This window comes from Colletotrichum lupini, chromosome 6 (assembly GCF_023278565.1).
Source record: "Colletotrichum lupini chromosome 6, complete sequence".
In the NCBI taxonomy this organism is placed as follows: Eukaryota; Fungi; Ascomycota; class Sordariomycetes; order Glomerellales; family Glomerellaceae; genus Colletotrichum; species Colletotrichum lupini.
The window spans coordinates 472,363-497,432 of NC_064679.1; the positions used below are offsets into that span (position 1 = coordinate 472,363).

The following is a 25,070-nucleotide window of genomic DNA, read 5'->3' on the forward strand; positions in this document are numbered from 1 at the left end:
AGTTCGAGTCGTGGTGTCGCGGCGCGACGCGGTTTGGCTTCCTGTGCGGATTGGTTTTCCAAGCCTGTCGCAAACTCTTCCTGGCGTGTCAGGGCCGTGGGGATGACGACTTGACTCCACCGGCCGACATCTCATTACTTTAGTGGCTGTGCATCCGATAGTTATGTGGCTAGTGCTTGTGGCTCCACTCCTGACAAGACCGGGGCAACCCCGGCTCGGCCGTGTAAGTCAGGCAGGAGCTGTTGCCCGTTGCTGCGATCTTGGTATGAGGTTCTTCGATTCTTCTCAACGACGCCCCATCTATTTCTTTCGAGTAAGGATAATCCCGATCTGTTCTGCTAGTTGAAGCCTCACCTCCCATCACTGTAGTCTACCAAATATATCCTGAACTGCGAGACCGCCAGTATCTCGGCCGGTGTAGTCCACATCGCCACAAGATGGATGCTCGATACTTGCGGCCGCCGAGACCTTCGACGGGTTACATGACCACTCCTTCTCAGACACCAGCGCCATACGGGAGGGCGTCTCCTTACTTCCCCCAAACAACCTCAAGAACGGGCACAAGCTCAGCAAATCCGAGAGAAGAAGGCTCCTACACGGCAACGCCGATACCATCTTCAGCGGAAGATCCTGTGTCTAGTTCTTACTACACCCCAAGCTACGACTACGGTACTGATACTAGTGGTATTATATCGAGACCTCGTACGACCCGGCCGAGCACTTCCCACACTAGTCGCACGTCGCGAACCCCTTTTCTGCCCAACAGCGCCAAACACACCATTGTGTGTGCCCTGAGCGAGGCTCGCGGAATCACTCCTGCTGTTGGAATTGTATTCTTCAACGTTGATACCGGAGAAGCTATCCTCAGCCAAATCTCCGACAACAGGTTCTTCGTTCGCACTCTCCACAAACTTCAGATCATGGAGCCAACCCATCTCCTGATCGTCAGCTCGTGCTGCCCCCCGAATCCCAAGTCGAGGCTTTACAGCCATATCGAGGAACATATGCCAGATACAAAGATCACATCTCTTGATAGAAAGTACTGGTCAGAGATGGATGGGCTCAATCGTATTCAAACCTTCGCATTCCGAGAAGACGCCGAAGCTGTAAAAGTTGCTATCGAAGGCAGCTTTTATGCGACTTGCTCATTTGCCGCGGTAGAAGTATCCTCGGAAATCCACGCTAGCATAATCACTGACTTTACGTCAAGGCTATGAGTTTCTTGGAGACCGAGTTCTCCGTGCGTGTTGTTCCACACTCTCTTCGCATTCGTTACCAGCCCTCGGAGGATACAATGATGATTGACGTATCTGCCATCATGTCTCTCGAGATCCTGCAAAATCGACGCCACGCGGCGTCTAGCGACAGCCTTTACGGTGTTCTCAAGCATACAATGACGCCCATGGGCGGCCGGGTACTTCGAAGTAATCTATTGCAGCCGTCTACACTAAAAGAGTCATACCTTGAGCCAAGATTTGCTGCATTGGAGGAACTTCTTGCAAATCAAGACATGTTTGCAGAGGTCCGAACAGGTTCGATTCTCCCATCTTTTTGTCATCGGCGACCGACTAAGATTGTGCAGCTTTGAAGGCTTTTCCTGATGTCGAGAGCATGCTGACCAAGGTACCGAACCACGATAACTGCTGATATCTTCCAGGCCCTGCTGACTGGGATAGCTTGTCATCATCCCTAACAAACCGTCCGTTGAGGCGTCAGAAAGAGCAATCAATCATGTTCTGATGGTCAAGACCTTCATAGATGCCGTTCCACCAGTGTTCCAGGCGCTAGGCCCTGCCACGTGCCCTCTTCTCACCAAAATCAGAGATCTCTGCCAGCCAGAGTTGACTGCAGCCGCCAGAGAGCTTGTGTACCAGAATATTCATGAGGATGTTCATTATGTCAAAAGCGCTCTAGACCTACGAAATCAAAGAACTTTTGCGGTCAAAGTAAGTGGCTTTGCGGTCAATGATGCTGAAAATTGGCTAACAATGCAGCAGCCTGGAATCAACGGGCTTCTCGATGTTGCCAGACAAGCCTATAAGGAAAACACCGATGACGTCCATAAACATGTTGAAGAGCTGAATCGTAATTGAGCTGACCCTCCCCCACCGTCCACTCCTCATTCTAACAAGGATTGCAGGCGAGCATAGTATCGAAGCTATCCTACGGTTTGATAACGGGCGCAAGTACAGCCTCCGAATGCGAGCAGTGGATTTCGAGGACCGGGCTATTCCTGCGGTGCTTGTCAACCGGACGATGAGGGGTCGTTACATCGAATGTCTCACAATGCATCTCAAGAAACTGAACCAGAGAATCACCGACTCCGTTGCGGAAGTGGTCATGCTGAGTGACAAGGTTATTCAGGACCTCATCGACAGCATCCGGACTCAACTGCAGCCCCTCTACCGCGTCTGCGATTCAATCGCACTGCTCGACATGATTGCGTCATTTGCACAGGCAAGTTCGACCTTCGATTGGAGAAGACCGGAAATATCAGATACTCTAGCGCTGAAAGCTGCTAGGCATCCCATCATGGACAAGGTTTGGCCTACCCACTGGCTGCCTCAACACATGCTGATCGTAAGCAGACTCTGAAGGGTGGCTTTGTACCGAATGATTATTACGCTACCGAGGAGCACCGTTTCCAGATTGTGACCGGCTGCAATATGAGCGGGAAAAGCACTTACATCAAGAGTATCTCTCTGCTTCAGATCATGGCACAAATTGGCTGCTTCGTGCCTGCTGAATACGCCAGTTTTCCCATTGTACACAATATCTTCGCTCGGGTGACTACCAACGACAATATTGAGTCCAATATGTCAAGCTTCTCGCTTGAGATGAGAGAGATGGCTTTCATCCTTAGGTACGTAGTGTTGACGCAGGAGGTTCCAGTACTGACGTGCCCAAGCAATGTCACCCACAAGAGCATCGTCATCATAGATGAACTAGGTCGAGCCACAAGCACTCGAGATGGACTTGCTATTGCGATCGCCATAGCCGAAGCCCTTATACAGAGCCGTGCCATTGTGTGGTTTGCAACTCACTTCACAGAGCTTGGTAGGTCCCCTGGCACAATCCCTTGACTTCGTTACAGGTGGACCTGGTCGGGAGCTAACTCAATATGCCTTAGCCGACGTCCTAGCCGATCGTCCCGGAGTGCTGAATCTTCGTCTCGTCACGCAGGTTTCGACGACGGACAATAACGTACCCAAGTTAACTATGATGTACAAGGTTGAGTCGGGAAAGACTGAGGAGTTGCTCTATGGCATCACACTTGCGAAGGCAATGGCATTTCCCAAACGGTTCCTGGAAGTTGCCGAGGAAGTTGCTATATCACTGCATCAACGAAGGGAACAGAATAAGCAGTCTTCTCAAGCGAGGAAGATGCTCAACCGACGCAAGCTGATACTTAATCTTCACGAACAGCTCAAACAGGTGAAAAGTTCAGCAATGGATGATTCATCGATGAGAAGCTACTTGATACGTCTCCGAGAGGAGTTCGTCTTGCGTATGGAGGCCATCGAGAACGGCGGCAATCAAAGCAGTAGCAACGCTAGTGAGGCTCTCGGAGACGGGATGGACGGGGAGGATAAGGAGTTCGAGGACGAAGACGTCTTCGACACTGTTGATGCCGAGTCACTTTGGAGCAGCTGAGTGGAATACTTGAGGAAAAGCGATCTGAAGATGACTTTCAAAACAACATGGTTCTTTCGTTGCTAGGTTGTGTTATAGGTATGGGTCGGCCACCTACTTGGCTGTTGTTCATGAGATGGACGTGTATCGTAGTTCGCTTCTTCTCATAGGAACACACAAGATAAGGCGAGAGGTCTGGTTCGCTCAGTGATTAGAAACGGTGTCTCCTAGCAGCTTGAGCTTCTGACATGTCTGTCCAAGACTGCGTACACAGAGCCATGAGGACAACTAGTCTTGTATTGGTCTTCAAATGGATGGTAGGAGCTTCTTGTGCATAGAAGCAGCAAGGTGCATCATCCCAGTGCTCTTGGATTGATGCCATACGCAATTTGGTACGTGTTGAGTCTGGCTTGGAAAGGGCAAGAAGCACCCACCGCTCCTTCCCTCCAGGGGATAGGGAGTTTACCGATCGAACGGAAGGCACCAACCACCCTCGGACCTTGCATCTTTCCCTCATCGCAACCTCCACGGTCGGTACCTCCCCATCCACCCACCTTGCCGCGTCTATCCTGTACAACGGTTTTCTTTCATCGATCGACTTCCCACTCTGCCTTGAGGCCTTGTCTTTTACATCCAATTCATTCCTCACCTCTGGTCTCGAATATCTTGTGCATTGTACCACGCCCCAGCGGCCTTTTGCGCGCTATGAAGAGCCCGCCTTGTGAGTATGGCGAAGAAGCCATGGAGGAGTTCGACCTACCATCGTGAGTTCCCCCAAGGGTCTATTTATCTTCACCTTGCTGACGTCCCATAGCCTCTGGGAGACGAAGAACGACGCCGACATTCTTCTTACAATGGGTGCCAGCAAATGGGAACTTCATGACAAGGCGGTACGCGGAAAGAGCGGCTTGATCGACCACATCCTAGAGATGGTTCAGATGGTAAGCTCCTCATGCAGCGTATCGTCTCGCGAGGTCTCGCATGGCCTTTAAAGTGGCTTTGACTACTAACGGCCGTTTCCAGAAAGAAGGAATAAGAAAGATTCCACTGAAGGAGCGCATGTTCCCTCATTCAGCTCTGAACACAGTGTTGAAGTACTTCTACTTTGGAGGTGGGTGATTTCTTCGGCCTTACGAAGGCGGAGTGTGCTGACCATTAGCAGAAAGCCTGATCACGGAAAAGACTGAAGTGATAGACCTCCTCTCCTTGTACGAGGTGTCCGCGACACTCGGCATTCTCCCGTTGCAAGAGAGGATTGCTTTCCAGGCAGGCTACTTGCTTGGCGAGATCCTCTCCAGTGGCACTGACAGAATGGGAGATTTCTACATCGTCATCGAGGTCATCATTGCGGAGCAGGACGACTTGTGGGTTTTCATGCACGAGGAGATGCAGCGAGCACTTAGCCCCTGTCTCCTCAAGCTTCTTCAACAGGACACCTTCGTGGACCTCATCAAACAGAACCCGGCATTCTGTTTGGAGATTCTTTCCACCGCTGTTGATCGCATCGAGATACTCGAAGACGCTACAAAGGAGGTGACTAGTGTGAAGGGCGCGAGTGACGTCGGCACTCAAGCTGTGATCGAACATGGCAGTGGTATTCCGAGACGTTATGGTAGGTACTTGGTTGTCGAGTATCGGCTCCGCCTTCACTGACACAAAGAAGTCGAAGCAGGAACACAAGCAGACATTCCGCTGCCGCACACCCCGAAAACCATCCCTTCGGCTACAGGTAACGATGACCAGCACCCATGCTCCGACGATGAGACGATTCCTCGGCCCAGAAAGCGCGTATCCATGGTAAATTTGGGCACAGAGTTCATCAGTCGACCGGATGATGCTAAACACTCTTCGCAGTCTATCCCTGGACCGGCGAACAAGTCTAGAACGGCGGAGAATCCCAATCCCACCTCCAAAGATGCCAGAGGTAAGTCCTTTTCCAGCCATTCGGCGAGTTCTGGATCCATTTTCGAAACACTTCGGGATCCTTTTCACACGTTTCACAGGCTGATTGTGCGATAGTGAGCCAAATTCCGCAAGACTTCAAGTTCGACTTTCAGGCAAAGAGCCCCGAGGTCAAGAGTATCTCAACAGGTATCAACCAGAGCCAGGTATGCAGTCTTTCGGCGACGCCGAAAGTGGTCACTGGAAACGGGGCTGTTCCGAATGTTCGCCCTCAATCATCATCATCATCACATGCATCTACTCACTGGGAGTCTTGCAGCGAGGGTGGTGAGAGAGCCGTCCCGGTCACCGAGATGAGCAAATCAATCGCTACGTCTGCCTCTGTCGAGCTTTCATCGCACATTGGTGTAGCGCCAGAGTCTCAATCCAAAGATGAGAAGGCACAAGTTGGCTCTGGAACCAAGAAAGACACGATTTTGGGGAATTTATCGTTGAATTTCTCTAGCCATATTCAGGGGGTATGCCTACCAATTTCGCTGCCCGAAGACTCCGGTGCCCGTCAGCCCGAGCAGACTGCAGTTCCAGCCAGTTATGAGCGGTCAAGTCGCTCATACGCTTTCAAACGCGACAGCCTCCCTCGAGGCTTTCAGTTCTTCCAGTCCTCTAGTGGACCGCAGCCAGGGCAATGCGATGTCTCTACTTGCAAGGCTGCTTCTGGTCACTCTCAGGAAAATAAGACAGCTGTTACGGGAGTCGTCGAAAGACAGCGAAGAGAATACGTGTTGCGCGGGTCTGAAGTCACACAGACCGAGGGGACATCTGCTCCCGCCATTCCGGAGCGGCCAAGTCGCCCGTACGGCTTCCATAGCGCAGACCTACCACGAAGCTTCAAATTCTCTGAGGGGGCCCAAGGAGAGCACTCCAAAGAGCCGAGTGTCAAAGCATCAGGCAGTAAGACACCTAACACCAAAGCCTCCACCAGCTGCGCTCAGCAGAGTACCTCTTCGTCTTCCCACACCAGAGTGAAGCCGAGCCCTTGGAAAGCCGACAAGGCAACGGCGAAGCAAATGAGAAAAGGACGGCTGATAGTCGAGCCTCCTGGTGAGTTGCCAAAGCCGTTCAACTTTTGGTGGTGCGGGGTTCTGCCTTGCCACTGGCTGCTCTGTTATCCAAAGGCCTTCTTCTCACCATCACCACAGAAATCTCCTCCAGCTCACGAACAAACTTCAACCTCGAAGGGGACAACTTGGAGGAATGCTGCAAACCTTCTTGAAGTTGACAGATCTCCCGAAGTTCATCAGGGAACTCAGTGACGCAGCATCATGCGAGTTTTTGGCCGGGATTCAGTATCCAAAGATACTGTATGAGTACTGGATGAGCGACAGGAATGTTAGGAGAGGATGCATTCGAGGACAGAGGCATCCAACACGTGTTTATCGGTACAAGGTATGGAGATCCCTACAGAACATCGCAGAGTATGACTGACATCACCTCAGTGCTGAAGGTTTCCACCCAAGAAACAAACCCTTGTGGATCATGTATCCCTGACCATGATGGTCTGAAGGTATTGGAGTCTCAGAGGGGATGATGATGGAAGAAGCAAGTGAATGTAGTAGCGGCCATCACGGAAGGCATGGCATGATACAGACTTCCCAATGTCAGGGTAGCCTCGTAGATAGATCAAGGCCAAGAAGACCGAATGCAATTTACTGCCTACAATTGGGCCTTCTCCGTCCGGTTGCCCTGCTCGTCAAACCAGATCTTGGTTCCCTTGATCATTGACTCCTGCAATGCCGCACCGATCTTGACAGCAGCCACTGCTGAAGTCAACTTGATCGGCACAGGCTTATCCTCCAACACACTCTCGGTAAACTCAATCGCCTCGGTCGTGAAAGCAGCCCTGAACCGATCCCAGTACGTTTGCGGCAGCTCTTGCCGGATGCCTCCCGGTGTGTAAATCTTTACATGGTTCTCCGCCGGCAACAGGTTGACGGACAACTTGCCCTTGGTACCAATAATCTCCGTTGAATCCTCCTGGCCCGCGGCCATCATGCGCGAAGCATACAGATACGCGATGCGCCCATCGTAAAACTCGACCGTGCCAACAGCGTTGTCGCGATCGTTGTGCTTCCGCAAGTCCGGTTCGACGGCTGTGATGCCCACGGCGTGGACGGACTTGACCTTGGTGGTCTCCTCGTCAAAAAACCAGAGCGCGAGGTCAATGTCGTGGATACTGCAGTCGACAAAGATGCCGCCCGAGAACTGGGCGTAGGCGACGAAGAAGCCTGAGGGGTCGAGGACGTCGCAGGTCTGGCTGCGGAGGATGGCGGGGCGGCCGATGAGGCCTTGTTGCATCTTTGCGTGGGCGTCGCGGTAGGAGGCGTCGAAGCGGCGGGAGAAACCGCACATTACTTTGAGATCTGGGCGTTTTGCGGCTGTGTCGACGACGGTTTGTGACTGTGGCCGTGTTGTTAGTTCCCTCTCGCCGCACATGTTCAGGTGGGAAGGACAAAACACTTACAACTTCAACAGTGGTGCCCAATGGCTTCTCGCACAAGACGTGCTTGCCCTTCTCAATGGCCTTGTTGGCTTGCTCGGCGTGGACAGAGGTCGCGGACGCCACGCAGATGGCCTCTAGGCCTTTGTGGGCGAGCATGTCGTCGTAGGACTCGTAGACGGTGACGCCGTGGGGGGCGAGGTTCTCGGCGGCCCATTGGCGCTCGCCAGCGTCGGGCGAGCTGACGGCCACGAGGGTCGCGCGGGGCACATTTTGGTGGAAGTTGAGAGCGTGGCGCTTGCCCATGCGGCCGAGGCCTGCGACGCCTACTGAGAGCTTCTTGGTTGACATTTTGCTTTCTTTGCGGTTCTGGTGACGTTTCGTGTGGTGATTACTGAGGTGGTCGTAGTGTAGTCCGGTGTTCAGGGTTTGACTTGTGATCGTGAGGAGGGTGGATTGCGGTCTATGTCTATGTCTATCTTCTCTGGTGCGCAAATCGAACGGGAGCTTGACGGTCGTAAGGGTACTAAAGATGAAAGAATCTACGAATAATGGCGGTGACGAGGACCGGTGGGATGCTTCTCCTCTCTAGTCTAAGACAATTGGCGCAAATGTACGACCTGGGAGGAGTCGAAAGGTACCGAGGACGGCTTAACATAGCTCTACAAACAATCAGGGACCTCTGGTGTCTTATATTTCACAGCCTTTCATACGGAACCTCACCGTCCTCGGAGCTCTATCGGAAACCATTTCCCGACACGAATAAAGAGCTCCATCGCGGGGCACCTCTGACGCCGTTGAGGGGACCATCTCATGCCAATTGACCAGTGGGAAAGTGGAAGCGCATGTCGGAATCCCACAAAAGCGCGCTCAGGAGTCAAGACGCGTCGAGGAGCCCACGTGAACTTGCAGCAATGCTGAGCTGTAAGAAAGCTTTGAGGCATCTCGAAACTTGGCTTGCAACCGGTGTAAGACAGCCCACTTTCTCCTTTTTGCGAATGAGGCAGGTGGGGGGTTGGAAATTAACAAAAAAGAGCTTCGCATTGGTTGCTCAGCTTGTCGGGGCAAGTTTCCCCGAATCTCGAATTGGCGTCTGCGGTAATTTTGTCCGGTCTTTATGTCTTACGGCCAGATTACGTGAACGAGACCGAGCTGCGCGTAGAAGCTCGCCACCATACGACTAAGTATGGTACATTACGAATATACCCCAATATCCCAAAACTAAAGAAGAAACTAAGAAAAACTTGTTGGATTCGTTTAGGAACCTGGGGTAGCCGACAAGTGTGCGTTCCAGAACTGGTCATGCCCTGCATGTGTCACAATCTTAGAGGTAACATGTATTAACCCGCATTACAGCTACGGGGTAATGTCCGTGTTCAATGAGTCTATCTGATCCTCCGCATTACCTAGATCCGCTTTGTCGGGATCACCAAATTCCATCCCCGTACTTCACCCCCTCCCTTTTCCCTATCCTTGGTGCCGGTTTCCTGGGGTACGGGGTAACAAGGGGGATCAGATGACTGGAAATGAAGTCGTTTAGTCCTGTCTGTACGTGCCCTTATCCCCATGTTTGTTACGGAATCGTCTCCGTGATTATTGGCCGTCCATAATAAGACATGTAGGCACACCTACGGGCAATTTTCGGAATCCTAATCCCGAACTTTTCATGTAACGTGCTGTGACTAAAGACACAAAAAACATCAACGTGGTATTACTGCAAGGTACAGTAGGCAATTATGTTCAGTACTCAAAGACATATTCAGTCATGAATCGTCCTCCCACCCCCACGCCCTCTTCAAGTGTGACTGTGCCGAAGCAGTGGGCCACATGTGCTCAACATCCGTCTTGACTAAAATATCCAATAGTGCTTTTTGCTCGGCATATTCGACGAACCTGTCCCCGCACGCCGTGACACCCATACAGGCCGTGAACATGGCTGGTATCGTCTGCTTGTTTGATAGCGCGGCGCCACATAGTTCTCGGACTTGCATACGAATGTCGTTCTTAAGTTTCCCATGTTAGCTAGATCTCAGGTCGAGATTGGTAGAATGATTGGAACCGCTTACATCTAGCTTTTTTCGAGCTCGGATTCGACTAGGTCCTATCTTGGGAATGCTCTCGTCGTGGCACATCAAGAGCGCTCGTGCCAACGCCCCATGCACATTTCCGATCACTAGGCTATGTTAGTGGGCTCGTTCACCATGTCGCCACGAGCAAAGACTGGAAAACAAGTCCTAGCTTCAGGGAAGGGAGAAGACTAACCGACTGCATGATTAATGTAAAAGATTTGCGGAAACACCAAGCCTGAAGCAAGGTCCGGCTCAGAGTACGCGATAGGCAGCCAAGAAAGCGGCCTCGCGCGTAGCCAATTATAGTCATACTCAACCAGCCGCTGATACTCACTCTTGCGGTTCTCCACCTCGCCAAAACAAAACTGCACCACCTCGGCGCAGTGCACGACGATGCGATTCGCCCAGCAATCGTCATCAGCCGGCGAAAAGGACCGGTCAATGAAGAGGTGGTCGAGCTTGACCTTGATCGGCCGCTGCGTCGCAAACGCCATGGTAATTTCCTGCCGGAGGCCTACCCAGAACGAAGCCTGTCGGAGGGAGCTCGGCGGGTCGAGGGCGGATGCGTTTTGCGTGTTCATGAAGAGCTGGATGCCGAGAAGATGGCCCTCGTGGTCTGTTCCTATGAGCGGGACATCGAGCTCTTCAAGGGTGCGGAGGAGGATTGTCGCCGCGAGGAGGTCATCGTTCGTGAGGGCCGACGAGTCGTTTGAGATGGTAGTGAGGTGTTTGAGGCATTCTTGGTGGTAGCGGTCCGAGGCGTAGGGGTCATACTGTTCATGGAGGCTGAGGTGGCGGGAGGAGAGGGCGAAGATTGCGTTGAGGAGGGTTGGACATGTTGTTGCTCTTCGGGGAACGACGATTGCAAAGTGCCGTCTTGCGTCGCATAGATCGAACTGAAAAGGGGGTTAGAACAGCCGTGGAGTTGCCAGATCATACTCCCTCCGAAGGTAAAAAGCGTATGACCACTCACCCAGGTGCACATGTACTCTAGATAGTACTTCATCAACCTCACCTCATGAGGCTGCGTGAAAGGAAACACGACATCGTCATGATGCTCAAAATTGGCTAGTCCGAGAGTTGACCCAGATGGAATAGCGCTGTAAACAGATGGCAAAGTTGTTGGTGTCTGCACCTGCACCTCTCTCCAACTCGCAGCCGGCGTAGAGGCGGGTTGGCTGTGAGGACTCGGGACTAGAAGCCGGGCATCACGATAATCTCGGCTATGCGAGTCGATGATGGGAGCTGGGGATGCGGATGCGGCGTCATCGGGTTGCCGTTGTTCTCGGCGTCGTTGTTGTTCTAGATCCACTAACAGCGCGGATGATGATAATGATGAGCCAGGATCAGGATGTGTCGCTGGCAGTGGTACCCGCCGACCCTCCGCCGGTGCAAGCTGCGGCTGTAGTGCTGCCGGTGGATGGAGTTGCAGTTGCGCTTGTGGTTGCGGCGGCAGACTGCCGTGTTCAGACCAATAAAGAGCCTCAAGTTCCTGGGTTTCATCGACAAAGTGTACTATGTGACCGAGTTAGGCAATTTTGACAGGAAATAAACGATGTCGGGATAAGCTTCGTTCCAAGATGATTCCAAACAAGGCATTTCTCGCCGTTTTTGCTCGTAGATCTCCTCCTCATTTTCCCCAACTTCTCCAACTTGCAAGGTCTTGGAGGTGGGACTGATAAACTTACATCGCCGCGGATAGGGCACCCACGTCTGCTCCGTAGCGCTCGGCGTCCTAAATCAGCGAGACAAAACCCATAGTAAGCGATCAGCGTTCCCGCAAAAAAAGCAGTATAATATGGCGCATTACGGAGTCTAGAGTTGCAGATTCGTTCCCGTGACGAAAACGAAATGGGGGTACAACGTATTGTAGTCGTAAACGGGGCGGGCGAGACCATTATCTCGGTTCCGCTTTGCGTAAATCTTGACTCTTGCTTCACCAATGTCGCAACTTGCACATTGTGTAGTGTAATTCGCAATTGAGCGGGGAGCGACTGGGGTGCCACAGAGCCAAGTACAAGTTTGCCAGAGTTGATGATAGGGAATGAGAGGAATTTGGCCGTCACTTACTCAGTGGCATGCTTGAATCGAATTGCGGGGGCCGGAATACAGTCCTTGCCAGTTGCTCTGCATCGAATACATGATTTCAAGTAGACGTCGGGCCGAGCAGAAGATGGAGACGCATCGTCATCTGTGCTCCACGCGCATTTGAGATGTTGCTTTTTGCAAGTCTATTGTTCATGTTTGTTAGCTTTGGAGTTGAGCATGTCCGCCAACGTAGGTACGGTGGGAGTCGGAATGGGATGCAAAGTCCGACCGGCAGGCAGTCCAGTTTGGTCATCTCATCCCACAGATTCCACATCGCCAACCCCAGATCTCTCAGTCAGCAGCAATTCCACAACTTCTGATTGCTTAGGCGAAATCTGGGGTAGAACACGGATCACGGAGGGTCGGGCGTGGGCGACAGACTCTGGGGAAATGGGGTGAATAGCCAAAGCGAATAGGGCCGACTTACCAGACATGTCGTCGACATGATTTGACTCCCGCCTCTTTCAGTCTCTTTTCGTCCTGCCTTGTCACGGTTTCGTGAAATTGAGACGATCGCGACGATGTAGGGAAGTTGGGGGATTAAAGCATTCCCTCCTTGGTGAAATCAGGAAATCTATGCACCGGGGCAAACTGCTTATTAGTGTAAAAGAGGAAGAAAGCTCCTAGCCTCTCACCCTAGGCCCTACAGCCGTCGCTGAGGCTCCTTCGGTTCAAATTTCCACGCCAACCATGTCCTGGCCTCCTCCTCCTAGCCTATGACGAAAGTGTTAATGCAGGTTGGAAATGGCCCCTGACTCGTGTTGGGGAGAGGCCACCCCCTGGTCGGCCAGCCCCCATCCAAATCCATGGAGGCTCGGCACTGCAAATCCACGGCCAGATTCCGGAGTATTCTGGTATTTCGAGACATAGCGTACAGAAACCCCACCTAACCCGTCAATTCCCCACGGGCAACTCATGTGCGAGAATCTTCTGACAGACGGCCCCTGTACTGCGTGGAAACCGCGTTCTTATCAGCTTGGAATTGCCAGAAGCACGCAGAAGACTCTAATCATGTGCAGCCAGTATCTTGTCCTCTTCGACGTCCTTCTATAGTCCCACCCAGGTACTCCGTAGTCGATGGTCGAACGGTGCCTGGAAGGGGCGCACATCGTCTGTTAAGTTTTGTCATCGAACTTGATCTCGAACGCGTCTTCAATTCTTCGCAAACACCCCCAAAACTCCAACTGCCAAGTTCTCCAAATACCGTGGGGCTGACGAGGGCGGGCATAACCCCGGCCGTATTCTGTCTCTCGCTGGTTCGTCGTCAGTGCCTGAATTCGTCCTCTCTGCCGGACGGATGGCCGAGGGGTGCCCCATGCTGTCTGTGTCTGTCTCTCTTCTTCCCACCCCCGTATTTGGTGTAGCGTGAGTCGTGATTGGCGTCTCCGCGCAAGGAACGCTGGAAGCCTGACACGGTTTCCCCAATATCCCCAGAAAACCCATCTTTGAAGCACACCCCGCGATTTAGCGGCTCCTCCACGTCCATTCTTGACCAACTAGCATCCGGCCATTGGTCGTGTTACTCGTGGCGGCTATTGTGCGCAAGCGTATCCGTAGCGTTCCTCTTCCCCATCCCGTCCTGTCCTCTCCCCCCCGGTGCCCACCCTCGTCACTCATCAAGGCTCGGCGTAAACAAGTATCTACGGCTTTCCAAAGATGTGGATCCCCCCAACCGTGCCCCCTAGGCCGTCAATGAATCTACTTGACGGGCGTAGTCGGGATGGCTTGGCCATGGGCCAGGCGGTGGCCCCGAAAGTCTCAGAGTTCTATAAAGACGACGTTGCGTGCCATGTTTGACGTTGATCTCGACTCCCTCTCCTGCGACTCAGGCGGGTTCGACCAAAGCTTCTTCCTTCTTCTTCAGTGATACCCCTCCCGATTTCTTCTATTCCAGTTTCATCAGACTGAACCGGTCTGTCGGATTCGTGTAACCTAAACCTCGTCCCTGGCTCATCCAGTGCAACTCCAGAACCTCAACCTCACGGCTCAGTCCGAGTGAGTTCATCCCAAGGACCCCTATACACCAGCTTAGTCACAAACCTGTTTCACTACACCACATCCATACAGCGAATTATGAAAACTTTGTCGAACTCCCCTCATACTGACGTTTCCACAACAACAGCTCAAAGATGGGTGCACGATCAACCTCCGCCTCCGAGGTGGAGAAGTCCTCAACCAACTACCCAGGCGTCTCTACCGAGCAACAAGAGACCGTCCTCTCCGATGCCTCCCTCGAGCCCTACGGACCCTCTGGCTTCAGGGGAATCTTCGCATCCCACTATGTAGCTCTCTGCGCTGCCTTCTCAGCAATCGGTGGTCTCCTCTTCGGTTACGATCAGGGTGTTATTTCAGTTACCCTGGTCATGGACCAGTTCCTCGAGCGTTTCCCAGAGGTATCTGACCACGCTGCTGGCTCTGGCTTCAAGAAGGGTCTCATGACTGCCATGATCACTTTGGGTGCCTTTATTGGTGCCATGAACCAGGGTTGGCTTGCCGACATGATCTCCCGAAAGCGATCCATTATGGTTGCTGTTGTCATCTTCACCATTGGCTCCTCTATCCAGACTGCGGCTGTCAACTACGATATGCTCGTTGGAGGTCGTTTCATCGGAGGTTTGGGCATTGGCATGTAAGTTTCGTCAATTTCCCCTTTTTGAACATATCGAATACTGACAATTCTAGGCTTTCCATGGTCGTCCCCCTCTACATCTCCGAAATTTCACCTCCCGAAATCCGCGGTTCTCTCCTCGTGTTCGAGCAACTTTCCATCGTCTTCGGCATTGTCGTAGCCTTCTGGATCACCTACGGCACCAAGGACATTCCCAACCACTGGTCCTGGCAGCTTCCCTTCCTCATTCAGATTCTCCCCGGTCTCTTGCTCGGATTCGGCGCCGTCTTCCTTCCCTACTCCCCTCGCTGGCTGGCATCCAAGGGCCGCGAAGAAGAGGCCCTCTTCAACCTGGCCAAGCTCCGCGTTCTTCCCGATACCGACCCGCGCGTTCGCCGTGAATGGATGGAAATCGTCTCCGAGGCTCGCTTCCAGTCCTCGATTCTCGCTGAACGCCACCCTACACTCGTCGGAGGCGGTAGCATTGCCAGCACTATCAAGCTCGAGTTTGTTGCTTGGGGAGATTGCTTCAAGAAGGGATGTCTGAGACGTACGCACGTTGGTGCTGGTCTCATGTTCTTCCAGCAGTAAGTTTATGTTACAGTGACAAAGAGTCGATGTTTGAAGGTTTGACTAATATTTCGATAGATTTGTCGGAATCAACGCCTTGATTTACTACTCACCAACTCTGTTTGCGACGATGGGACTCGACCACAACATGCAGCTGATCATGTCCGGAGTTCTTAACTGTGTTCAGCTGGTCGGTGTTATCCCCAGTCTGTGGACCATGGATCGGTTCGGACGTAGATCGCTGCTGTTGACGGGTGCCGTGGGCATGACGATCTCGCAGGCCGTCATCGCTATTCTTGTCGGGCTGTACTCGAACGACTGGCCCAGCCATACTACTCAGGGATGGGTCAGTGTGGCTTTCTTGCTGATGTACATGTTTGTCTTTGGCGCAACGTGGGGACCTGTGCCCTGGGCTTTGCCTTCCGAGGTGTTCCCTTCATCGCTCAGAGCCAAGGGCGTTGCCATTTCTACTTGCTCCAGTAAGTCGATAACGGCCTCTTGCCATTCAGCCCTATTTCATTTGCTGACACTTATCTTCTAGACTGGATCAACAACTTCATCATCGGTCTCGTTACTCCTCCCCTGGTCCAGGGCACCGGTTTCGGCGCATACGTCTTCTTCGCTGCTTTCTGCCTCCTGGCCTTCGTTTGGGTTTGGTTCTGCGTGCCGGAGACGAACGGAAAGACTCTAGAGCAAATGGACGAGGTGTTTGGTGACCGTACTGGACTTGACGACGTGGCGAAGAAGAACCAGATCTTCCGGGAGGTTGTGGATGAGCAGACCCATGCCACGGTTACTCTGTCAGCTTAGATACTTCTGAGTGATAGAGAGAGGAAGCAAATGATACTGAATATAGCAATCAGTGGTACTACTTTTGGTACTCAAGAGACTACTCACAATACGATGATGTTAAGATCTACCCACGGCTTCTTCGTGTGAAGTATGAAGTTTACGTCAGCGTAAAGGATGGAGAATATGGTTACCTATGTGTGATAGAGCAGGTATCCCCTTTTAGAATATTCGTTCTATTGGTAAGTGAGTATCCCATCGAGTGCTACAAGGCGATAGTATATCTGAGTGCGGGGGAAGAACTAATCAGGCGTTATTCCGATTTATTTCTACCATATCAGCAAATCAAAAAGTTTATATCTTAGAGAATTTAGAGAAAAGCTGGAGACCATTGTACTGTTGCCTTGTAGTACTCGATGGGATACCACGGTCTTCCGGCTTCTTGAAACATACGCAAGATGGTGCCCCGCTAACCTGGAAAATCAGGCAAGGTTGGCAAGTACTGAACTTCACCTGGGTGTCCTTACCATTTACCTTGGGATGAAAGGTGCCTCCTTGTTGTTTATGCCCCTCCGTGCGCCGCCAAACTCCCGCAATCCTTCCGAAGCCATAGTGGTGATGGCCTAAAGGTATGATTTTCGTTGTGGGGGCTACTGTTCGAACCGGTGTTCCGTCACAGTTCGGCTCCATTCCTTCTGATCAAGGAACAATGCTTCCTTGCTTTCAATAACTTGATATCTTAGATGTCTCATCTGTAGTGTGACGAAACATTGAGATGGTCAGGCTGATTCTCAATGAATTTCCCAAATGAAACAGATAGAACGATAGTTGGGTATGTTGGCTTGCTTTAAAACTATAATACAGAGAAGTTTTGGTATTGTACAAATGTGCCTTCTGCCTGATATATCGGACCTGCCGTAGTGACAGCGCTGGGGACAATGTCATAAGTCAGTGGCTCATCTGCTCCTCTTCCTCCGAACCCTTCCACGCCACTCCAGTTGCTCCGCTCTACGGTAGAGGTTGCCCCTTGTTGGGATATTGGTGAAGTGAGCTGGGATGAAGTTGAGGGGCCAAGCATCGGTGTGCTATGGGTAATGATTTGCCTCGGTGTCCCGTCCTGAAACCCCGGCCAAGCTGGCAATGGCCTCTGAGAGACGGGTGCGTTTGTTGCGAACGAGTATGTTTGCGTCATGGGAGTACTATCTGAGTAGGACCGTGAATGACCTTGGGTCGATCCCATTCGCTGCCCCATACTGGTGCTTGTCGCCATGACAGGTATCTTGACGCCGGCGTGGCTCGGGTTCGGGCCCCACGGTCCCGGTGGTATTCCTCCTATCTTTCTGGGACCACTATCGGAGGTTTCTGGCGGATATGACTGTGAGAGTATGCTCGATGGCAGTGAACCGAAACGGAAACCTTGGATTCGCTGGCGTACTTCGACGGGGTATCTGTTGAAGAACTTGTTCGTTTGCGAGGGGATGTAGCCAGCTGTACCCTTCCCTAACAACTTTGCATGCTCTTTCGTGAGCTCTTCGAGGTACGCTCTAGACGATCGAGAAGATTCGGCCTCGTTGCCGATTGCCGAAAGCTGGTATAGGCACTTGCTAACGAGTTCGGAAGAAGACGAAAAGGTCTCTGCTGCCATCGGAGAGCTGGCGAACGAAGGGAGTCCGATTCCAGCGCCTTGGTCTTGGCGGTCGTTGGTATAGTGCATCCCGTGGACGTGAATCGTTCCGGCCGTGAAGATGCAAAAGGAAATGAACGCCGGAAGTTCCAGCAACTTTGTCTGCATGGCGTGGTCGATCAGCTCAATGATTGCCGTGGCGTGTCGGAAGGCGACTTCCGTTGCCTCGATCACCCAGTGTTGTATCATCATGGCCCCGGCCGGCTCGCTAAGGTGCAAGGGGAGAAGCGGGCGGTAGATGAGGCAGTGCACCAGGTGGTAGATGATTTGGCACTCGAGCATGGTGTTTGCTTCTGCTCCTCTCGGGTCTTGGTAGAGGTAGTCCGGGTTGCGGCTGATTTCTGCCGCCCATTGATCGAGATCATGCCGGATCTTGTGGCGATGTGCGAATGCTGCTTGTGTTGTTGGGTCCGTCACGAGCAGGTATCTGTTGGCGTCGGAAAGGATGTGGGCGACCCATACCATCTTCTGTAGCCCGTTGTCTGGGTTGTCTGCGCGTTCGCTTGGAGGCTCGCATTCGACCGCCAAAGAGCACTCGTTGTTTGGTGGCCAGCCAGCCGGTGAGGCTTGTCTGGACGACTGGATAGTCGTCTTGACGAGGGCATCGTCAATGAGTGAGGGTCTCTCGAGCCATGTTGATACGAAAACATTCATCACGTAGCAGGTGCAGAACAACCTCCTCCTCATCTTGCCCTGCGTATGGTTGTAGTCGTCGTGTTGTTCTGATTCTTGGTACAACTCGAGCGCCAGGACTACGCCCACAGCTTGAGCTTCGGTTTTTCCGTTAGTTCAGTGTAAAGGAAAACGATCACACTCTCTCAACACTCACAAAGTACGCTGTAGGCTTTACGGCCGTTCCCCATTGCCGCAAAAGCTGTCACTAGCAACAGCAAAGCCTGACAGTTTTCGATTGTAGTGTCTCCTAAGTCTATGTCCTTGAGAGCCCAAGAGGCGTACGTTTCTGCGGAAACATGGCTGCTTGGCCCTCTACCGGGCTGTTCTGAAAATCTACTTTCATGTCAGGTTCATATGGTTTTAGTATCCTGATGGTTGCAAATCTACCTAGTTGACACTGCACAAATAGCGTACAGTAACGACTTTGGCATCTTGTTGTTTCTCAGCTTCTGTCTAGTGACCTCCTCGTCAAGGATACGGTACGGATTGCGGTGGAAGTGCGTAAAATAGGTGTCCACTAAGCCTTCTGCGTTGATGATGAATGGGAACTCACTAGCTCTTTGTCAGTCGGGGAGGTCCTTGGAAAAGTCGATGGATGTGAGATCGTTCTACATACTTATTGGCCCCAAAGCTTCCCTCGTGAAAAGCACTGTAGGGAGAAACATCTGATGATGCAGAGCCACAAGGGTCGGCACTGTTGTTGCTGCTGTAGACATACAGTTCGTTGAAATCGGCTGGAATAGCATCGGAACCAGGCGGGGTTGGGGTCTTGTCGGATTTGAGGAGCTCTTCGAGGCCATCGATTCGTTTGATCAAAGCACTTAGCGACTCTTTCTTGGGACCTCTCTTTTTTGGAACACCCTCTGGATTATGGTTTAGTTGCTCTGATGCACAGCGACAGTGATGATGGATGCTGTAGTTTACCATAGAAACATGACCTCTGATAGAGTTGACAGACTCCACACGCTGGTAACGCTCTGTCGCATTTGATCTGCATGAGTGCGGGACGCCGATCAGAAAACAATCTTATCGGCGGCAGTGGAAACAAAATACCTTGCGAACTTGACATGGCTTGCAATTCATCACACCCCGTGATGTCTTGGTAGCTGGGCTGTCCTGAGGACTCTGCGATTGTTTTGTGCCCGACATGTTTGCACAGGATAACGTCCGTTGTGCAATGAAGTGATCTCGACAGCCGAAAAAGTGCCAACCGTCATCCCAATCGAGTTCAAAAGTGTGCCGACACGGTCGATAATAAGTGTGGCTGATGTTTGGCTTCCAGGCTGGTCCAAAACATCACATCCAGGCTGAATCGAGGGCGATGAAATCCATGGGTCGTGTTCCGGCACCAACATTCCCGGGTGGGACGCTTGTTTTATGAAGTCATGTATTGTCTTCGCGGTATTTTCTCCAAGTAGTTACTCAACCCCCTCGCTGTGATACCAATTGCACATGGGGAAACTTCAGATGAGCTTATCCTCTCCCCTGAGCTTTCCTCGTTGAAACTGTCTTCACACCGCGGCCTGGTGGGGGTGGGCTTGGGAAAACAAACATGTTCGCTAGGGCCAGGGACCGCCCAGCATCGCTGTTCAAAGGTTGGGCCAGATGAAGTAGCCCCCTAGAAGAGCTCCAGAATCAAACGTTACCTTGTATGCAGTAGTGTTGTGTTCAGAACTTCAGAGGGGCTTGCGTCGCTAACCGCTGGGATGGCACAGACATGTCTGCCATCTGTGACGACTGACGTCTTGTGACAAGTGGCTAAGTGTCAATACATCAACTTCAGATGAAGCAGACTGAGACGAGTGCAAGGTGCCTAGTCCATCCATGGAATGATGATGAGGTACTCTTTTTCACGATTTGCGTCTTTTGGGAACCAGCGATGCCCTGGTATCTACCATCCCGTTGATTGCCGCGTCAGCGTGAACGCGGTTAGTGCACATCATTCCTCGGTTGTGCCCAGCAGTTCTTCTTCGCATGTGAGCAGATCATAACAATCGATCGCTAAAGAAGTCAAAGTTGACACCGCGCGGGTGGGCAACCTGCCATTCGATAGTTTCACGGTAGATAATGTTGCAATGCCTCGTCGTATGCGGGGCTCAAGCGAAGTCCATGTCGAACTGGTAACCATTCAGAGATAGTTGTTGGTAAGATGAGGTGCCGAAATTACCCACCTAGGTTAGTAGTTAATAAGGGCACTGCTGTTGCTTAGACAAAATGCATCACATCCGGACCGATTGCGAGTCGACTCTTTGGTCTTTGACAATGACTTTGGTAAATTGCTGCCTGCGTGAAGTCTTCTCAACAATTCAACATGACCTGATCTTCAACCATGATTCCATTCCGACAAGCGAGCTTTGGGCATCTGTGGATCTCCTAAAAAGGTTATTTCACTTGTAGATCACGACCCAACCCTACGGACTGAGGCTTAGAGATCAACAAAAGGTCTTAACTGACAGTCTTATTGAATCCGAGCACAAACCACATCGGGGCAGAGGCACCCAGTTTCAGTTCCCGTGTTCTAACACCACCTTGGGCGCGTGCAACCTCATGCTACTCGCAACGAATCTTGGCCCGCCCAAGAGTTGAAAACAGTCGGTTGTTTCCGCTTGTTACGAAGAGAAGGGTTTCCTGTCAGCTGTCATCCTAAACTCGTGGCAGCTCCGGCGTATCGATTCACGAGACGCTTGGCAGAAAAAGAGTATTGGTCCCGAAGGATCAAATAAGCTTGTTGCAGGTTGGGAGCATGGAAGGTCCATGACCAGATTCATAAACCTGAGACAGGAACGCGGCGATCGGTCTGGGAGCTCCCGGCTATCGACCAGGGGCTCTGTGAGCTGTCTACTAATGTCTTCTCCGTCGGCGTTTTGGGGGGAGAAATTCCGATGTGATCCGGTTTTTGGTATATTGCCCATTCCACTTGTAGTGTCGCACACTCCATTGTCGTCTTGACGAGTAGCTAAAACATGCTCACTCGCGGACTTGGGATGGCGTTGAAAGGGGAGCGCGGTATTCGTTCGGGCACAGCGCCCGAATGCTGGTGTATTCAACCGATAGGCCGCCGGCCTTCGAGCTCCCCCGCCGCCGAATATGGGGTATCATTGAAGTAAGGATTCCGCCCCCGAGCTGCTGTCTCTTTCTATGCCGGGTGATCCGCTTGTAAGGAGGCCTCTCCGACCGCGCAACTACATGTGACTCGGTCTACAGCTACCGGATGGTTTAAGACGTGCACTCGGCCGAGCCACATTAGTGTTGACTTGATATGCACGACTTCTGATGTCGTGCCTTCGAGCCTGTATGTGGTATATGCTCATACTAATCACAAAATAGGCTTCCGGGTCTTTCAGACACCACAACATGGTAGGTGCATGTGTAATACCCCACGCAGTTAATCTCTGAGTTTGGGCTGACATTGAGGCGCTCGAGCAACCTCGCCTTACTGATACACGCTCGGAGCTGAGACCCGACGCAGATGCCACATGGAATCAGCTTCTCCGCCTGTCTTCAAGGCTGTCATATCAGTCCGGTACACTAAGGTATGTCAAGACCATGTTGGGATGAGGACGTTTGACATGTCAGACGCCAGTGCGTCGGGCCAAAAGGTACCGGAGAACTTCACATCGTGACTCTGACTAGTTTCGTCTCTTTTCATAAGACATCCCACGGCTTGGCAAATTGATTCATTTCTTTCTTCCAGCGATTGGGACTTCACGACTTTGATCGCAAAGGCGTTGATGCTACACATGGTTCCTCAAGATTGCCGCCATCTAAGATTCTGCAAAGGAAGGTTACCATCGGCACTTTAGGCTGCTAAACTGAAGTCGCGACTAAAACGATTAAGGACTCTAGTGGGTTCTACTGGCGCTCTAGGGGCTTCGATTGCAGGGAAAGAAGAACAGACCTTAGCGTTGCGTCCAGCATTGTGATCCGCGTCAAAATTTGAGTAAACTGTTCAAGCCAGGGTTTAATCCTCGAGGGTTTTTCGGGCCTTCTCTTGCATCAATGATCATACGATCGTTAACACTTTTTTGACGCGGTTCCATCCTATGAAAAGTCTGTTCGCGGCCTCAATATTTGGATGATTGGTTACGACATCAAAGGGCTGATGTTAAGGTTTGCCGCTAATGTCAAGTACCGTGGTGATCGAATGTGGATGCAAGAGAGCCTCACTGAGTGGTTGGTATTGCATGAAACGGCATTGCCGATAGTCTGCAGCGAGTTGTTACCTGCAGTCCATAGGGGTAGTTACTGGGGTCGTCGGACTCGGACATCGCATAGCGAGATGCGCATAGCGCTGTCTTTCCAACGCTCAGCCTTTCCCAATGTAGTAATTACATGTAAGCGGTCTCTTCAAGCTAGTAAGGCAAGTCAACGCAAGCATTCAGCACATACTCATTGATCAAAATAACGCATTCGGGGCCTCGGGCCGAGGGAGTGGACATTCGCAGATCGAATACACGAGCTCGCAGCTTCACTTAGATGTGGACTAACGATCACCATCTGCTCTTCGGCCTTCAGGTTGCACTACGTGCTGCATTGACTTCTTACATGATGAGATTCATGCACTGGCAGATCCTCAGCTTATCCTGAAAGAGAGAAAAAGGAGACCCCAGAAGTATGAGGTATTTCTTGGGAAACTCGAGCGCCAATAGTCGCAGGGTACACCATGGAGTTCTAGGCCATGCTCGCATGCAGTGAAGCTCAAGATTGTAACCAGATAGTTTACTTGTCTGGTTCTCCGGGCTATGACTGAAAGTCAACTTCGTACGACTGCGGGCTGCGGGCTGCGGTGAAGCCGTAGATGGTTCTAGACTCGATTTTACAGGTCGATCGAAAGGATAATCAATTATCCCTACAATGGCAGAAGCGCCAGTAACTTTCACAAAGACAGGAGACTAAGGCTGGATCTTTCTGTGGCCCAAGTGAAGCGCCAGTACCAGCAAGAAACAATAATAGTTTTCATGACTCAAGCTGTTCACTCAATTGCTATCCTCAACTCCGCTATGCCAATGTCTTAATCCATTACATTACAGGCTGTCATTCTCGAGTATGGGTGGTCAGAATAGTGCCTTGATTCAGGTTCAAACTGGAGATCGTTTCGCTCTGTAGCCAGAGTAAAGGAGCCTAAGACTAGGGTTGAGAGTCTAACTGAAGGCCAAAGGACCAAATAGCCAGTGCTTTGGCAACGATCAATGTGTATACATGCAAGAGCACACTTACCGTAACACAAGGGATGAGTCAAGTGCGAGACTGACACACTGTGGTTTGGAGCTTGTTACGTACAAAGTTCTATCCGAAAGAACTCCTGGAAAGACAGCTATCCTAATTTCAATCAAACTTCAGGTTATTTTACCTCTATACAGGATCCACCCAGAACAATAATTGGGTAGAGAAATACAAGCGTAAACGACAGAACACATGCTTATGCGCTCTTGCTTGCAATGAAAGAAGTGACCATTGAATTATGCTTTACTGATTCAGGTCAATGTATGAGCAGTGAGCGACCTTTCTCGCTGAAACACCAGCCAGTCGCTCCCATCATCAATGAGGTCTAAGATGAAATGAGAAGAGAAGTACATGTACGCACTCATAACGATCTCCATGAAAATTCTTGATTGTTCGTCTGTTTGATTCGTGAAGGTGTACGAGGTTGTCAAGCTTACCTCGGATCTCATATTGGGTTATTTGCTGCTTCCGTAATACTCGGTAATACGTTATGCTAGGTAAAGTAGTCTACGAAGGTATCCTAAGCCAGGTAGTAGCTGCGCTTCACTCAACGCAATTAACGCGTTAATGACATCAAACTTGGACCGATTGAGCGTCGATTTCTAGGAGCTAGTTGTTTTGATTGTTGAGTTAATTATTAATGTTGCGTTGAGAGGAGCGCGAGAAATAGTAGGGAGTTGAAGCAGAATGTCTCCAAATCTGCGAGACCTGTACCAAGCTTGCTGTGGGCATTCTTGAGAGAAGCAGCGTTTTCAGTCTTTAGATCTCACATTTATAGATCACACTCAAGTACTATTAGACAAAAATTTGATGAGTCGGTCGGATGGGATGGCGTCCGGCTTCCCCACCGGCCTGAAGTCATGGACGGACCCACCTTCCCCGGAGGCATAATACGTACATACTTCGCCGGAAGCTTCGGCGTGGAGACCCCGCAGGAGCCTTATACAACGGGATCTTGGCCCGTACTTGCCCTCTATGGAGTTTGATTCAACGGCAGATCATGGATTGGGCAGGATCACAAGCAGTCTCGACCGAACTTTCGAGCATTTAAAAAGGGGCTATTGCAAATCATGCCGATCTGTTGTTAGCCTGAAGATTGCTTGAGGCATCTTGAGATCATGGGAACCTATCTTCGTTAAGCTCATTGTGCGTGCAATTGCTGTCTCGAGTCATTCTTCAAGCAATCGGCCGACTTCTATAAGCACGTAGCCAAAGGATGTATGGAATGTGTTGCACTTTTTGAAAGTTAGATCTTGGAACCAGAAAATGCGTCTTTAAGCCCTATCCGATCGAAGGTTTCATTGAACGATCAAAGACTAGAAGGTCTTGAAT

At 51.3% G+C, this 25,070-nt stretch overlaps 6 protein-coding genes across 6 annotated transcripts; 3 read left to right on the forward strand and 3 right to left on the reverse strand.

The window, feature by feature from the left end:
* Nucleotides 1-437: 437 nt before the first annotated feature.
* On the forward strand, nt 438-3,654 carry CLUP02_11616 (MutS domain V; the record flags this gene model as incomplete). Its single annotated transcript, XM_049290583.1, has 8 exons — nt 438-1,157; nt 1,211-1,532; nt 1,583-1,623; nt 1,677-1,946; nt 1,998-2,085; nt 2,141-2,541; nt 2,589-3,057; nt 3,131-3,654. 8 exons carry the CDS (start codon nt 438-440, stop codon nt 3,652-3,654), a joined length of 2,835 nt encoding a protein of 944 aa, XP_049147728.1.
* Nucleotides 3,655-4,487: 833 nt separating this feature from the next.
* CLUP02_11617 (uncharacterized protein) lies at nt 4,488-6,808 on the forward strand (the record flags this gene model as incomplete). Its single annotated transcript, XM_049290584.1, has 6 exons — nt 4,488-4,574; nt 4,657-4,744; nt 4,796-5,245; nt 5,306-5,557; nt 5,653-6,636; nt 6,711-6,808. The coding sequence occupies 6 exons, from the start codon at nt 4,488-4,490 to the stop codon at nt 6,806-6,808; spliced, it is 1,959 nt and encodes a 652-aa protein (XP_049147729.1).
* A 302-nt stretch (nt 6,809-7,110) lies between these two features.
* CLUP02_11618 (uncharacterized protein) lies at nt 7,111-12,623 on the reverse strand (the record flags this gene model as incomplete). The annotated part of the gene is made up of 15 exons (XM_049290585.1): nt 7,111-7,183; nt 7,253-7,992; nt 8,057-8,511; nt 8,579-8,694; nt 8,756-9,020; nt 9,298-9,339; nt 9,661-9,746; nt 9,815-10,035; nt 10,099-10,205; nt 10,295-10,997; nt 11,075-11,616; nt 11,694-11,836; nt 11,963-12,052; nt 12,172-12,332; nt 12,453-12,623. The coding sequence occupies 15 exons, from the start codon at nt 12,621-12,623 to the stop codon at nt 7,111-7,113; spliced, it is 3,915 nt and encodes a 1,304-aa protein (XP_049147730.1).
* Nucleotides 12,624-12,898: 275 nt separating this feature from the next.
* Nucleotides 12,899-13,675, reverse strand: CLUP02_11619 (uncharacterized protein; the record flags this gene model as incomplete). Its single annotated transcript, XM_049290586.1, has 5 exons — nt 12,899-13,040; nt 13,125-13,194; nt 13,257-13,301; nt 13,375-13,442; nt 13,485-13,675. 5 exons carry the CDS (start codon nt 13,673-13,675, stop codon nt 12,899-12,901), a joined length of 516 nt encoding a protein of 171 aa, XP_049147731.1.
* Nucleotides 13,676-14,318: 643 nt separating this feature from the next.
* On the forward strand, nt 14,319-16,177 carry CLUP02_11620 (uncharacterized protein; the record flags this gene model as incomplete). The annotated part of the gene is made up of 4 exons (XM_049290587.1): nt 14,319-14,818; nt 14,872-15,384; nt 15,446-15,846; nt 15,909-16,177. 4 exons carry the CDS (start codon nt 14,319-14,321, stop codon nt 16,175-16,177), a joined length of 1,683 nt encoding a protein of 560 aa, XP_049147732.1.
* An 832-nt stretch (nt 16,178-17,009) lies between these two features.
* CLUP02_11621 (fungal specific transcription factor domain-containing protein) lies at nt 17,010-19,501 on the reverse strand (the record flags this gene model as incomplete). The annotated part of the gene is made up of 5 exons (XM_049290588.1): nt 17,010-18,610; nt 18,670-18,848; nt 18,930-19,067; nt 19,132-19,376; nt 19,454-19,501. The coding sequence occupies 5 exons, from the start codon at nt 19,499-19,501 to the stop codon at nt 17,010-17,012; spliced, it is 2,211 nt and encodes a 736-aa protein (XP_049147733.1).
* Nucleotides 19,502-25,070: the final 5,569 nt, after the last annotated feature.